The sequence below is a fragment of the Dermacentor variabilis genome, chromosome 11, assembly GCF_050947875.1.
Source record: "Dermacentor variabilis isolate Ectoservices chromosome 11, ASM5094787v1, whole genome shotgun sequence".
In the NCBI taxonomy this organism is placed as follows: Eukaryota; Metazoa; Arthropoda; class Arachnida; order Ixodida; family Ixodidae; genus Dermacentor; species Dermacentor variabilis.
Window position 1 is genome coordinate 20,876,389 of NC_134578.1, and position 16,787 is coordinate 20,893,175.

At 45.5% G+C, this 16,787-nt stretch overlaps 1 protein-coding gene across 1 annotated transcript in view; it reads left to right on the top strand.

The window, feature by feature from the left end:
* Positions 1-16,787, top strand: part of LOC142564480 (lipase member K-like) — a 37,894-nt gene that overhangs the window by 4,195 nt on the left and 16,912 nt on the right. The window contains exons 2-5 of the mRNA XM_075675498.1: positions 4,719-4,917; positions 6,356-6,474; positions 9,083-9,340; positions 13,286-13,378. Of these exons, the coding sequence (XP_075531613.1) occupies positions 4,719-4,917; positions 6,356-6,474; positions 9,083-9,340; positions 13,286-13,378 (669 nt within the window). The remainder of the gene's footprint in view (positions 1-4,718; positions 4,918-6,355; positions 6,475-9,082; positions 9,341-13,285; positions 13,379-16,787) is intronic.

Sequence of the window (16,787 nt, forward strand, 5' to 3'; positions counted from 1 at the left end):
GCTGATTTCGTCTGCATCCCTATTTTTCACAGACCTCTCTGTGTTTCTTCAACCTTTTTCTTAACCGATGTTCGTTGGTTTACTCCACCCGCTGCTGTGCAAATATCTGCTCGACAATTTTCTTGTTCGCTTCCTCAATTTTTGTGTGTCAACATTCCTCATGTACGAGCGACTGAGAAATTTCCTAGCCCGCCGCTTTCCCGCCAATTTTCTGAATCGTTCCTCAAATTCTTTGCCGCTAGCGCCATCTGGTAGCGTTCACATCAAGTGCACCACGCGCGGCGCGCTGCTCTATCCACCATCCGGGATATTCCAGTTGAACTGCGCACACGGGCTTATGTCCTCCAGTCTAGCCGTGCTATTTGGTGCGGACCAGCTTTGCCCCGCATGAACTCCTCGAGTGAGTTCCGGTAAACAAAGATAATGACGTCGCTGATATACTTTCTGCGCCGCTAACTAAAAGGCCCTACAATGAGTGAAGGAACCTCTTCTAAAGCATTCCTCCCCCTTCCGCCCTGCCATAGTAGTCGTTTTTCCTTCGCAACGAAAGTAATTTCTTCTGCGTGTACAGGGGTCAACGTTGCATGCGGTAGCGGCTTGTATCGAGGGCACGTATTTGAACATACGTGTTTCATTTGCGCTAAGCTACTACTTCAAATATGGACGACCAACCAGCCCAACAACCAACTATTCTCGAGGGTACGGGTGAGGCATCTGCCTGCCTTTATTCCCTCAAGCACCTGGAGTCCACGGCCGCAATAATCCCATTATTCATGAATGAAGGAAGGTTGGGACGCCAAACCACGCAGTGCCTTCGGAAGCGTTGGCATTTTCGTTGGAGTTGGAGGAAGCCAAGGTTAATTGAAATGTCGAAATAAAAGGCAAAACGGCAAGGGAAGTGTGCTAAAGGATAACTTCTTGCAGGTGGCAGCAAGAAACATATCTACAGCATTATGCGCAATAAAGTACCACGGCGGTTATCCTACCTCCCACTATTTGTACTCACCTACGCATTGCCACGCGGTGTGCATGGGAATGAGTACGAGAGCTCTGAGCTCTTGGGGCGTATGAGTGCATCACTGCCTCTGAGATCCTCGCTGCGCTGTGCCGAATCTTGGTGATCATGGCTGGCCGAACACATAGTGCTTATTTATGCGTTTATTTATTGCAGTACGCTCAGGACCCTTAGGACATTACAAAAGGTTGCGTACATCGTTTTCACATAAAGTACAATACTATATAAGCAACAACGTCGTTATATTGTATTATATATATATTATATATAATGTATTAGATATTATGTTATATCCTGTGATGTAAAATTCAAGAATGAACATTTAGAGCGCAGATATGATTCTGATGGTTCGCCAATAACAAAAGTCTTGAATGACAAAACCGCAACAGCAAGCCTAATTGGATATAACACAAAACATATTTACCGGCTAGCACATGTTATTATAAGAAGTGGTCGTTAACGGCAGCCTTTATTGACGGTCAGTAGTATCGAAAAATTGAACAAGTATGGTTTATGTTCTTGAATTCTTGGGGGGAGGGGTGGGGACAGCTCACAAAGACATAGTACCAAGGATTAGTAAGAGGCGACACAAAGCCTGTGCATTGCCCTGTTAAACCTGCTTCTTTTATCATCACTAGTTTTAGTACATCTTAATTTAAACTAAGTCATTCATTGTGTTGCTTCTATCACGATAAATCTGCCAGTTCTCGCAAATTTGCAATTGAAATTTGACTTCTATGTTCATTTGGTCTTTTCTGTCGGAATCTTGGAGCTGCTCCTCTATCATTATTGGTTTTAGTACATTTCAACTCAGACTAAGTCATTCATTGCGTTGCATATATCACATCAAATCCACCCATTTGTTGCAAATTTCCAAGTGAACTTTAACTTCCGTAGTCAGTAGGCCTTATCCACTCGAGTATCAGCGGATACCCTCCCCCCCCCCCCCTCCGTGTGGGTATGAACCATGTTGTATATGAGCACAACAACAACAACAATCTTCAATAAAGCGATGGCACCGGCAAGGTGGTTCCATTCTGAGCTGTTCTTGGGTAAAATTCACCATAAAACAGGTTTGTATTCAGAAATGAATGGGGCGACTTTACACTGGTAATCAGTGTGGGATAGTGTGGGATGAGAAATACGATATGGTTTTCAGAAAAGGTCGTGTTTAATTGACCGGTTCCAAAAAAGAATCTTATGAACGAAATGGAGACGTCTGCCGACAGTAAACTTATTTTACTGGCACGATAAAAGAACACGATGGCGCACGAACCCGGTGCCGGCTACTTCTTGTTACATAACAGCTAGTGTTTCGCAAATGTCCTCTCATACATTGTTATGCCTAACTCTCATCCTCTTGTACGTGTAGTATATACATTTAGCGTACTGTACACACCTAACGTACGCATATAGCATACAGTACCTAACTTCTGTGTAGAAATCTAGGCAGCTGCCACAGCAATAAAACGGGCGCAAACAGCGTAGAACAATACAGCCTTACCTCTCCACAAACAAAACAAAGAGTTTTTGATAGTGCGGCCAAGCTCGTTCTTACGAACGTGAGTTTATTTACTTTTTTTTATCCTCGCTACTCATCATTATCATCGTTTTTTTCAATTTCTACCTCTGATTTTGTCCCCATTTTCCATCTACCTCAACGCTGAGTAGCAGGCTAAAATACAGCAATTCAGGCCAAACAAAGCTTTCCCTCGGAATGAATCTCTCTCTTTTTATCTTCCACTCTCCACTTTGAGAGATTTGGAGGTCGCTTGCTTGTCCGCACCCGAATTATTACGCATATTTGTCGTTACTCAAGCCGGGCAAAGAATTCCAGCCGAACAACGCACTCTTGTGTGCTAGCATAATCAAGATGCGAACAAAGCCTGTCCTTCCGAATAATACTGCATTCTGCAGTCAACGCATCGCAAAGGAAAACAAACAAAAGTAATATCCAGAAAGAAATAGGAAACGATGCGCACGTAATGTGTTTGGTGGCCATCAGCGGTAAGTAAACAACGCAGCAGTAACAAAACTGTTAAAAAAGGAATTTTTGTATTTCGGCATCTGGCTGTTGAAATCCACCACCAAGCGTAGAAAAGTAAGAAATGTGTACATTCTTTTGCGGCGAGTAGATTTTCGTAATCTTGTGCGCACACGATCTGATCTTACAGTAACGCTTCTACAGGGCAAGCCTCATGACTGCATAAAATCCTGCTCAAATTGCGGATCTTTCATAGTCAACAATCCGCTGTTGCTTTATACCACATCCGCGTCAGTTATTTAGCATATATTATCACTGCCTTTCATTTTCCTTATGTGCCAGAATTTTGTACGCTCCAAAGCACATTGTTATATTTGCGCATGAAAACAATGCACTGCTTCGCTGCAGAAAAAAAAACGCCGCAAGTAAATAAATAGAACAAAAAAAGAGGAGACTAGCACCGTACTGCTGTATCGCAGTCTGCTTTCCAACGACGCTGTTAGTTCGACTTGCAAGTTTGCTCACGCCTCTGTCGCCATTTTAACTCCTCATACCCTGTTCAAATTTCAGCAAGCTGCAACGTTCAGTTGTTTTAATATCGGCCGACAGCATCAAGTTTCGCACTTCCGGTGCTCACGGTTACGTTTTCTTGAACGGTTCTAGTCCCAGTAAAAGTTCGCTGTGAAAGCGATTGCTGCCAATTGACCGCGTAGCTTTTGTAGTTTTTTGCAGTTGCAGCTGCAACGTGACAGCTGCAGTTGTCTGTGACGTGAATGCGCGCAGATATGAGGGTTGTATTCAATGCACGTGCGCGGTTCAGCCAGCTAGTGTCCCAAAGAGGCCACATGATGCTGGATGCAGCTGTATAGTTGTTTTGATTGCCGAGCCAATTGGTGTGCAAGGGCGTTCGAAACGTTGCTCTGAACGTGAAAGCGGGAGAGACACTTTGGAACGACCGCTTCTGACTCCGTGTCTCTTTTGTCCCATGTTATAATGCTACATTTTAATCGCACTAATTGAAAGTATAATTAGGTCAAAGCGAGATCAAATTACGTGATTTACAGCTCCAAAGCCACCTCACGTGCTATGAGAGCTGCTCTAGTGGAAGGGGGGGGGATATTATTTCGACCAGCTAGAGTTTAATCTAGTAACACACGATCGTTTTTTGCATCCCGTATATTTTGACAATCGACACCAGCTATTTCGTGGGGAGCACGAAAATGCCGTCGCCACTGGACCGTGGTGGTGGCTTCAGTGTGTCTGAGTATTCTGGCTAAAAACATTGGTGATAAACGAAGCAGTTGGGTAATAAGGTGTCACAAAGCAAATCCTCTCTTACAGCAGCCGTCCTACAGTCGTACATACGAGCTGAGACAAATCATTTGTCAGCTCAGCTTACACGTAAAAGGTAACCTTAAATTAAATTATGGGGTTTTAGGTGCCAAAACCCCTTTTTGATTATGAGGCGCGCCGTATAGTGGAGAACTACGGAAATTTCGACCACCTGGGGATCTTTAACGTGCACCTAAATATAAGTACACGGGTGCTCTCGCGTTTCGCCCCATCGAAATGCGGCTGCCATGGCCGGGACTCGATCCCGCGACCTAGTGCTTAGCAGCCCAACACCATAGCCACTGAGCAACCATGGTGGGTAAAAGGTAACCTTCAAGAGTGTAATGATGCAGAATAACTGTTTGAAGTAAATCAAAAATCTCACAGGCGGAACTGATGCGTTACTTCGGCTACGACGTCGAAGTCCACAAGGTCACCACGGCGGACGGCTACATCCTAGAAGTGGACAGGATACTACCCAACTGGAAGGATAACAGAACGGAACAGCGGACGCCAATGCTGCTCGTGCATGGTCTCCTGGCAAACGCCGTATCCTGGGTGGCAAACCTACCTTCGCAAAGTCCAGGTGTGCATTTCATTCAACGGTAATGGCGACCACGCTTGTATACGTTTAATCCCACATGGATTTTGATGTAGAATAGCATCATCATCATCATCATAGTCATGATTATTATCATCCTGTTTTACATACCTGCAGGGGGTAGCTCTCTCCCATCGATATATAATTACCGTTGTTTTGCGCCAGCTGTCATCGTGCTATGCCTGCTCATTTTCTGTTTCATCCCATGACCCAGTTGTTTACCGTTCTCGACTGCGCTTCCCCTCTCCATGCCCCATTCAGTAATGCTAATAAAGCATAGGTTATCTGTCATGCACATTAAATGGCCAACCGAAAAACCCCCATTTATCCTTGTCGACTTCAACCAGAATATCGGCTATACTTGTTCCACTTGCAGTCTTACCATGTCTTAGCGTTACTTCAATAATTTTTCATTCCATCCCTCGTTGAGTGCTTGGTTAGGTTCTTCTCAACATTCTTGGCTGACCTCCAAGCACCAATTCCTTATGTTAGTACCGGTAGAATGGAATGGTTGTACACTTTCCATTTTAAGCGTAACGGTAAACTGTTGGTTATGACTTGTCATGCAAGTCGCACCGTATGTGCTCCAAGCGAGGTTCATTATGCGAAATACAAAGTGTAGTTGTGCAAAATCTGACGCACCTGTCCCCATGACCTGCCGGCCCCGACTGTCACCCTGCGTGCGATGAGACAGCTGTACAAGGATTTGTCTAAGCATCATTCCCTTCGCATGGAATAAGTTTATGAGCTCTTGTTCTAACATAACACTGGGTATAACATTTTCCTGTGTGGCAAGCTTAGCCTAGTTTACCCTGTAATGCTTACCGTCGAACTGCTTTGAGAATATCACAAGTAAGACGAACGCTTCATGATGTATAAAATAGATACCAATGGTGAGTGCTCTCACGGCCTAACGCAGATCTAGTGACCTGCATGATTGGAAACGTCGATGATTATTTATGCGTTCAAAAGTGCATAACAAAATTTGGCATTCATTAACGTACACTACTGTACTGCTTTAAAGAACCCTCGTCCTACTAGCACGCAGCACAGCTAAACCACCAAGAGCAGTAAAAGAAGTCGCAGTTTTCTATCTCCAGGAAGCGACTCGCAGTCGCGGGAAAATGATAAACCAGCAATTATTGCCATGATATATTGAATGCTGTAGCGCAGTAGTTTCCTCTACCAAGTTTAATAAAAGTTATTTTAGTAAATTATTAGGGGGTGCTTTAGAACTTGCGACAGTTTTTTCGGAAGTTTACAGGTCTGGGATACACAAATAAGGTAAAAGGAAAGTCATACGTTGAAAATGTCACGCGTGTACTCAGTGCACAAGCAAACAAATTTTAATGTATAATGTTGCAGGCAAAGAAGTCTCTGTTTTAAAGAAAACCTGCTGGCTGCACTTCTCATCATTTTTCAGGCTTTCTCTTGGCTGATGACGGATTTGACGTATGGCTTTTAAACTCGAGAGGTGTGCCGCAGTCCAACCACCACGTTAATCTTACCACGAATGACCCGAAGTTCTGGAAATGGAGGCGAGTTTGTTATATGGCGCCTTTTTTGTTTTGTTTTACAGTGTATGTCATCACTATAATGGCCACAAAACATTTCATAGTTTTTACACGGTAGTTAATTCTTTTGCCCTTTTACTAAACATTTGTGTATATTTTTTACTTCAGCCATGACTGAGTACAGGGTTGATGTGTTAGAATACAAGGGCCGTTTAACGAAAACTATTCCACTCTGAGTTTATTGTAATCTTGTGACGTCATTTACGTAAGCGCCAACGCAAGCATCGGGCAGCGACATGCGGCGTTGTTTGAACGATTCAATCAAACGTTCTCATTGATAGGAGCTCAGTTTTGTTTGCTTAAAAAGCCATTGCCTACCTTGACAGTATTTTCTTACCTAATTGGCTGACGACAGTCTACGAGTGCGCATATATTCAGTGGGGTTCGGTGGCTCCGAGCTATCGCAGTGAAAGTAGACGACCCGATGAGGAGGTCGGCACCAGCTTCCGGGATTGGTTCACTTCTTACTTAGCTTGCGGTTGCTGGTAGAAAATCGCGGCGGCTTGCAACGGAAGGTTCAAAATACCGCTAGAATGCATCCTCAGCAAGGAAGTGATGGCACAGCGATGTCGCATACGTTTTGAAAGGGCCCGACAACATCATACACTGCCACCAAAAAGTTTTTGTTATACGCAGAGAACTTCAATCTACCTGGTTGAGATCTTTTGGCGGGCTAGTTGGTCTGAATCCAGGATAGACTGTGTAAGCGCGACTGAAAGAGGACGTAGAAAGAAACAGATACAAAGAGACAGCGCTGTCTCTGTGTATCTGTTTCTTTCTACGTCCTGGTTCAGTCGCGCTTACACACTCTATCATGGATTCATTCTACTCGCCAGCTCCTAGTAATTAGTGCAGGAGCAATCGGTGGGCAGTCATCCTTTATTACCTTGGGACTTGGCAGTCACCGGCTATTCCAAAGAAAGATACCTTTTATTTTTATTCGGCATTATAATGCGTGTTTAGTGGGCACACTTCACTTTGACACAGTGAGCTTTCGCGGTTTTGTGACGTTGCGTTATAGAGAAGTGAAATCGACGCAGTCCAAAAATTTTTGACGGACTGGACTAACGGCACAGGACTCTTGACAAAAAAAGGCGTAGAAACATTATTTGTTTTCGTTCGGTCTCATAACGCATAATCAATGTACACTTCAGATGTGGAGTTTTGACACTTTGCGTGCTCTTGCATGACAGACAGGCGAAGTGCGGATGAACCAAAAGGTTTTTGACTAATCGTGGAGGGCTAGCGTCAAGGGGTGGGGGATAAACGTTTATTGTAGAACCAGCACTTTATTATGGTCGGGCCCAAGCCTCCCATGAAGGGACGTCGAATGCTTACCTCGCCGCCGCCTCACGACCGTTCTGAGTCGCCCAGGTTTGGTCGTCGTGGGCGGAGCTCTGCAGTGTGAAAAATGCCGACATTTATTTGAGTGCGGCAGACGGAGAGCTTGAATCTACTTCGCAGATGTTGCGGTGAAAACGGTTTGATACGCTCAAAACTGCTTTATTTAACAACGCACTGATTCGTTGACGCTGCAATGGGCATTTTCGAGGTATTCAAAGGAAAAAGAAACTTTAAGGGGGAACTCTGCGATTGGGGCTTCCAATGACAGATGCATGCAATTTTCGGAACTGAGTTTACAATATGGAAGTTGTCACACTTGGTGGCTGCGTTTACTAGGTCTATGAAGCCCATTATTGGCTTCTTGAATGATTTTAAAGAATAATATTGCCGTCTTTTGTTTTAATAACACTTTGAAAACGTCATGCACGTCCCAAGTAGGCGAAAGCTTCACCAGGCAAGCAGGGCCGCTCATATAATCATGGTATCTTAAGGGCAACGTGGCATTTCTATGTGCAAGAATCATGAAAAAGTCAGATTAAGGCTACGGGTTCATTGTCTGAAACAATTGTTGCGAAAATCTGGCCAATTTCAAGGGTTTATACCTGCAAGGCCTTTCGCATCGCCTTAAGAACGTATGGCCAAAGTTTGTTTTTTATGTCCTACCTTCGGCAAGGAACAAGTTAGGCAGAATACTCGCTGCTGTGAACCGATAATTCCGGCACCAGATGGGTACGTGTGTACGCAGGCCCTCAGGGCTGCGGATAGAGTTACGCCATCCGGAGGACAACGTGTCATTTCCGGGTAAAATAATGCCAAAAAGAATAAAGACGAGAGCTGCGGGATCATTGCCTGAAACAAATGTTGCCAAGGGTTTGTCAGTTGCAAGCACTTCACACTTGCGCGGCCTGTCGCGTCGCCTTAAAAAATTAGGGGCAATGCCTGTTCTGAACGTCATAATTACGGCAAAGTTTGGCAGGACGTGCGCTTCTGTGAAACGGAGGGCCGGCGTTGCTACCATCGATGGATGCCGATGCTGCGTTTAGGGTGCTTCAATGTCCTCCTCGCACTCTGCTTCGTACATGAAGCGGGCGAGAATGTGCCCATAGAGACACTCTAGCAAGTATTGAGCAGAGTGAAACGGGGACCGCTTTCCAAAAGGATGTCACCGGCAAGAATGGTTACGTTGGCGAGATCGAACGCTATCTGAAACATCTGGTAGCGGAACATAAGAGCACTTTCCAGCTCAAATATTCAAGCAATCAGTAAGTCAATTACTCTATGAAATAAACCTGTGCCAATTGAGCAAAGTGTACAATGACGCGGCGTATTTGCAACGCAGTTTTGAGCAGATCGGCACGTTTGACATACCTGCCACCATCGACCTCATCCTGAACGTGACAGGATTCTCCAAGGTGGGCCTCCTAACCACGTCGCAGGGGACGACATCGTCGCTCGTGCTATTGTCAATGCGACCAGAGTACAACGACAAGGTCCGTGAAAAAGGGCAAGCGTTCTTCCTCGATAAAAAGAAATAGCCAGGACAGGAAATTTAGTGTTTCACTTTGAAACGGCCCGTCACCTGTCCCTGCCGAAAAGTTTGCGTATATTGTGTTTGTTGTAAAGCGCCTTCGGGGGGGGGGGGGGGGCGTTCTGCACAAGAATATAAGAAAAATTGCAATAACGGAGATGGAAGGAAATTCTATATTAGAGTCTCTTTCCGCAGCATATGGTTATGTACCAATAGTTAAACCCGCGTGTGGAAGCGACTTTGGCCTAACGTAAAATTGCTAAATGCATTATAATGATTCAGGTCATACGCTCATCTTCCATATTTTTTGGTTCTGGGCACTCTAATTCTTAGTTTGCAGAATTGTGATATGTATTAATTTTTCATCGGGAGCAATGGAGTTTCAACTTCTGCGTTACTTTTCAATGTGAGTAATTATTTGCCTCATTCTTGGTGCTTCGCGGTAGCAGAATCCTGTCTCGCCTCGTTTTGATAAACAGAAACGAATTTGTCACTGATGGTGGAACCAATCACCTCTGCCGTCGGGCACAACAGCTCGGTGCTGCAACCATTAAGTCGAGATCGCTGTTTCTTTATTTCAAGTTTTCATTGAATATAGCTAGTCTAGAGCAGAAGCAACGGTTGCACCATACAGGAGCTTTTTTGCACAATGGCAATCTAGGTGTGACCAACATGCACAACACCCATGCTTATCGGGTTCCAAAGCCAGGTAGCTCTTTGAAACACTCGGAGTGTGCATGTCACGTTATCGTCTTCTTTCCTCGTGACAGCTCGCACTTTTCAGGCGCCATGATTAATTTCAATATCTTTGGGACCGGCCCACTTTGGCGCTACTTTCCTCGTAGCAGCCATGACTACGCATACAAATTGTGCCATGTTGCACCGATTCTTTGAGCGCCCATCATTGCTTGCAAAAATGAGCCGAGATGGGGGTTGTCACGTCTTGTTGCGATTTGAAACCTCCCTTGCACCAAATAATTACTGTAGCAAGCTAGAGTAAAATGCGCTATATTATGTCTTTTTGCTACCAGCTCTGCGAAACGGAGTGAAAGGATTTCCTAAGCCGACTTCACGACGTACGGAGTTCGAGATCATGTGAATAAAAACCATCCATAGGAAGTTTAAAACCACGTGATCCGAAAACCTTGCTCAAGTTCACCCGAGTAAATACAACCATTATACTCCGCAAGGCCTCATAAGCTCCGCTCCTTCCAGCGCTTAAGCGTATAAACTCGGTGACAGGCATGGCCATGCTATCGGCAAACATGCCGCGGCGGCGCATATGCCAACGGAGCCATAGCACGTCCGAACGTAATCCACGCACAAGAGGTGTTCAAATCACAGGCGGCCGTTCAGCTGGCGCGCCACTCGTTGCACCGCCGACGAGCTAATCGGCGACCACTAATGTGCATGGCGTAAGCGGGAACTCGTAGAAAAATGATGTCCGCTAGATTAAAGGAATGCGTGAATTGTACACCTTGTGAAAATCGGCGTCCACTGGCAAACGGTTAGCACAAACGAGAATTCCGGCTCCGCTAGTTTTGCACGGAGAACCTGCGCGGTTGTGCTCACTGTTAACGACCACTGACTGCTGTGCGTCTGACGCAAGAGCTCGTCCTGGACTCATCCAGTCTGCGGCAGGTAAATTTTGCCGTTCGCGACAAAAACCATCATTGGCCGGAAGCCTAAATATGAGCGTCGAGTTGCCGTGCCGTTGATCCTATTGCTACCCTCCGTTCGGTTCTCTTTAGTTTCGTTACGAAGCTTACATTGTCGCTTCACTTGATAGAAAACGAAACAGTTAAGTAAACCAACAGAAGAAAGAGCAAACAAGATACACCAATACAAGCAAGTAAAGTAGCATTTCCTTTTCATTTCCGGAATCTGCAACTTATGCGCTCTTGGAAACCCTCAAGCAAACGACGTGCTTGAAGACATGCATGACAAAGAGAAACTTCGCGCACGCAGCTCGACTACCCCCTCACACCTCCACCAATGCTACACTGCGATCTGAAGGAAACATCACGCAGCATGCAATGCTTGAATCTATCTGTTCTGTCCTTGAACACTGCAAAGAAAATGATTTGTATGCAACATGTGCCCAGTGCGCAATGCATAGGAGAAGCTGCATCGCACAAGACCCTAAAAAAAAATGTATGGGGTTTTACGAGCCAAAACCCCGATCTGATTATGAGGCACGTAGTAGTGGGGGACTCCGGGTTAGTTTCGACCACATGAGGTTCTTTAACGTGCACATATCTCTAAGTACACGGGTGTTTTTGAATTTGGCTCCCATCGAAATGTAGCCGCCTTGGCCAGGATGTGATGCCGCGTCTTCGTCTTAAGCAGCGCTACAGCAAAGCCAATAGCAACCACGGCGGGTAGCACAAGACCTATGCATGCAGCCGTGCATATCAAAATTGTTTTGATGCGTGCGTGAGCCGCGGCACATACTGAGTCGATGAAACTGTAATTGGCCTTTCATCGCTTGGTTTGTTTATCGAAAGAGCCGATGGTGTGAGTGCATGTGTGGGGAAAGGGCAAATGTGTCATCAGTGCTTTAACATGAAGTAATTCTGCTTAAAGCGCCCAAATGTCATCAGCTTTCACTAAAATATTTCTTGCTGTGACATTACAAATTATAGTCGGGGGAAAGATTAATTCAAAACCAAGTTCCTAATGCAATCTTCGCAGAATACATGAGCTGAGTTAATGCGCTAACACTTCCACGGCGACACTATGCTGATGCACAGCATTCGTGCTTGAAATAAATACTTCACTATTCAACCGTTCATAGCATATTCCTATAAAGCGGAATGCATACAGCATGCATGAGTAGATATAAAAAGGACGGCAGAGTATGGTGCGGCATCGTTGCTAGCAAAGCTACTTTTGGGCGTATATACTGTCATAACCTGTACAATTCCGTGCCAAATATAAGCAAATAGGGAGTAACGCCAGGGAAAGCATAAAGGTGGTTATTTGTTAGGTTGAGTGAAATGTTGAGAAACAATAAAAACAATAAAATACAATAACAAGCAATAAAATGTGAAAGAGCAATAAAAATGAAATTTAAGTTGGACTAAAAAGAACTTGGAGCGCGCTTAAGCTTCGTCTTTAGGAGTGCAACGCTAATAGCATTCAAAGATCGCTGACTATTTCTCACGCCTCCCGGGGACTGGAGCTTACGTAGCCGTAATGTTAACCGCGAAACGCTGGCGACGAACGCTACGCATGAAGGCGAGCTTTCTAGTAGAAACGAGGCCTCTTTTGTGGGCCGATCCTGGAGGTAGTGCTCAGCTGCGCCACAGAGTTGCATAACTTTCAGGTTTCTGTTATTCTTTTGCACTTTTAATATTTCAGTCTGAGAAGATTTAACAAAAAGACATGCGCTGTCGGTGTTTTGTTTCATGACATTTGTTTGTGGGCTGTCATTCTCAAAATGCCGAGGAATAACTTTGTTAGGAATGTAACACAGGGAATGAGCAACCTTAGTTATAGAATGGCTTGGAAATATAACCCGCGTGTACCGCATGTAATATAGTGATGCATGGCATATACGCGCACATGAATATAATTAAGCAAAATTTCCCTCACGGACAATTCCGAGGACACCAGATTTTTTGCGACATGGGACGGTTAACGCTGTCGCATTCATACAAACTGCCGCAGGAGTCATACATACACCATCCGCATTATGCGTGCGGCGCTCTACCATTAAGCTATAAATTAAGCTGGCGCTGTGGCCATGCTCCCATAACTTTCTTGGGTGTTTGTATGTGTGCACAGGCTCTAGCCCTGGGAGTGCTTGCCACTGCCCACTCACGGCTATGGCGGCACAATTTCAACTTCCTTTCAACTGCAGGCGACATGTATTGCGGGAACTTATGAGCCAATTGTTTCTCAGGTGAACATCTTCGTCGGCTATGCTCCCGTGGGAAACATCACGTACTTCACCTCGCCGATGAGGCTGCTCATTCCGTTCGCTGAAGAAGTCAAGGTACGAACCTTCACCTTGAAGTTCTATATTTCCACGCATCTAATCGATAGCCGTACTATTGACACCCTCTTGGCAGCACTGAGTGCAGTGCTTTATTTATAATCGGGTTTCTTTAGCTTTTCCCTATGCATGTGGCTATATGCGCAATGCCTAACGTACGCGTACTAAAGCCCCTTAAACTTCGTAAAGTAGTGCCACGCTTTGAATAACGCCGCCTCCTCCTCCAGCGCTCTGGCCGAAACCGACGCCGCGTCGCTATTGGCCTAATGGCATCACGTGGCCCCTTGCGCCGGCTTCGTTTCTTTACAGTCGCGCTTCAGTGCCATCTTTGCTCGAGAAGCGGTGCTTGTTGGCGGCATTCCTTCCGTTCCTATTCTGTGTTGTTTTGATCTTGTGAACGTCTTGAAGGATGTTTTGTGGCAAGTGCATGCGACGTCGCTTCACGTCATTTTCTGTTACTATGACCTGCTGCGCTTTTGGATGCCAATATAGTTTTAGCAAAGGCAAGAATATGTTTGCGATACCATCCGGTAAGCGCAATGCGTTAAGAAGAAAGACATGGCTTCACCGAATCGGGAGGGAGAACTTCCGACCAATTTCCTCCGCGCGACTATGTGATGTAAGTTGTGGCTCTCTCAGAGTATTGTATGTGCCAGGCTTGCGTATTGTGCTGCGGGCAATGATGTAGTAGATATTGCACAGTTCACTGTGCATGTTGTCATTTGTACGCACGCTTTAACATGATTTTTACGCAACGTCTGCTTTGCTTATATGCGCACTACGTGGTCGTGTTAGTCATATTTGGTGCGCTTAATCGTTTTGAACGCCAACCGGCTTAAGTTCGCGGGCACGCGAGGTTGCGTGCGATAACGTGATTACGAAATTTTGAAGATTGAGCGCAGTCCTTTTGATAAAATTTCAGTCTCGATCATGAAAGCGCCTCAGGAGAGCAACTCTCTGCCTTTTGTGGTTACTTACTAGCCTTCTTTAGATAGACTAGCTTTGTTTGCCACATTTGTTCGTGTTCCTCGTTGGCGGTCGCCCGGTGGATTTGCGATACAGAGGCACCGATGAAAAGCGTGCGTGCTCTCCCGAAACCGTGTTACGCGGTGCGTTCGTCGTCGAGCGACCGCATCATAGGTAATTGAGGCGTATGTGCTAATTCGCGTGAGCTTTAAAGTGTGCGAAGCTTAAGATGCGGCGGTGGAGCACTCGCAAAGAAAACGTGCGGTCGCCCGCCCGTTCCCTGGCTGGTTTAGTTGTCGTTCGTGCTTAGTCGTTTGCTCGTTCGTTCGCACGCTCGTTTACTCGTTTGCTCGCTCGTTTAGTTCGCGCGCTCATATAGTCGTTCGCTTGCTCGTCTATGCCACTATTAGTTTCTACAGTCATTATGCCTAATTGAGACGCGCTTGCTGTAGGACTCTTAGGCTGGTGCGTTTATTTACGCAATGAGACAATAAATGGTGCACACGGACTTGTGACTGCAAACGCAAATCTGTAATGCATCTATGTGAAAATAAACTGTTAACTTGCAACTCGAATACCGTTTTATATCATTTTAACCTATGGATAAAACATCATTTCACTTGCCGCAATTTCGGCCGCGTCATGGCGGGGGGATTTTTTGCGCGATCATGACTTCACTAATAAAGTCATGTCTAGCAAATGCTACTTCGAAGGGAGTGCAACCGTCCTGAATGCATGCACCTCAGTGCAACTCGGTTCGCTACAAGTACGTCACTTAGTAAACGGACGAACCAACGCACGATGAAGTGTTATTCGTGATAAGTCATTAACCTGAAAAAATTACTGAAGGCCACAGTGGTTTTGTTTGAGATTGAGTCAAGCATTGTTATCGCGCTCCCGCTTCGCGCACGAATGCTAAAACTCATTTTATTTTCTTGTGTACGCACAGTCCCGACTCGATGATCGGCCGCGGTATTTCTGTCGGCGTTGAGACACGAGAAACATTATAGCACCAGCGCCCACATCTGAGGCTTTGCGCGCGCTTAGATTGGCAAGCACGCACGTTGGCGGCACTGTAGCTTGTAATACACTTTCGAACCTCCAGAGCAGTGATCTCCATCAGCCTTTGTACGTCATAGCTCATACGCGCCGCGAATTCACATGGTAAGGGCGGCGCGGATTCTTTAGGCTGAGGGCTTGCTGGAAGCGAAGAGGTTGTCATTCGATGGTAAACGTGTTATTTACAACCATTCGCAACAAGATCTTGCGACACGCCCTTCACAAATGTTGCGTACCTAATTGTAGGGCACGCGATACATTCGCAGTCGTCAACGCGCAGCGTTAACACTCCTTCAGATACTTTTTAAAGAAATAGTTATCAAAGAAATGAAAAAAAAAGCTGCCGTTACCGAATTTGTACAAGCATCCGACTAGAAATTCTATGCTGTTCACGAAGTTACGCGGAGCTGGAAAGCCAACGTGAACGCCTAAAGAGCACTGCCTTGCTATGCGTGCATTCACTCTGCGAATGGTCGTCTGCTGCGCTCGAGCATCGTAGGCGGCGCCATGGTCGAGGAGGGAGCGTGAAAGAGAGGAGATACGAGGAGGAGTGAAGGCGGAGGAGGAGAGTGGCACTACTTTACGAAGTTTCAGGGGTTTTAACGCGTACGGGTTGGTATCGCCATCTGGTGGCGTTGGGTTTAAACAGGAAGAAAAGAGCGCGATTTTTGAAATAGCCAAGTTTATTCTACTTCGCGTCAGGTGAAAAGTTTTGGCACTGACGTAATCTTTACCATGCAGCCTATTTCTGCTTCCATTTTTCTTCGACAAGAACACCCATTTAGTACAATAACAGGGCGCATAAATTGTGGGTGCAAGAAAAGCTACAAGATGTCGCTACCAGCGCTGTTGCTGTACCGTGCCTCGATGCCAAACAGGTGGCGCTAGCACCGAGACAGGTAGCATCGGGTTTGATACGACCGAATCCGTTACAAGCATATGTAGCGGTACAAGGTAGATAGAGAAGATTTGAGGAAGAAAATTAAGAATAAGGAGATGCATACGGAAATTCTATGATGAAAAGCATGCAGAGCATACCTGATTAACCCAAGCAGGCTAGGTGATTATTTGTCACCGCCCTGTTTTAAATGGGATGCCAATCAATCATTATCATCCTCAACAACAATGAGGCGGCAGTTCACGTCTCCAGTAACCCTATATTTGGTGAATGGTAATGCGCTCACGGACAAACTAAAATTATCTTCATTATGCGCTAGAACAGCTCGACCAAGTTCTGCGAGAAGGTCGTGTCAAGATAAATGGGTTGCTAGCAGGTTTTTAGGCTCAGGTTTAATCATCATGACAACGAGAATTATTGCGGATTTTCTGTACAAAAGTACCCTGACAGGATAGCCAATCGTTGACACTGCCTGATGAATCTGCA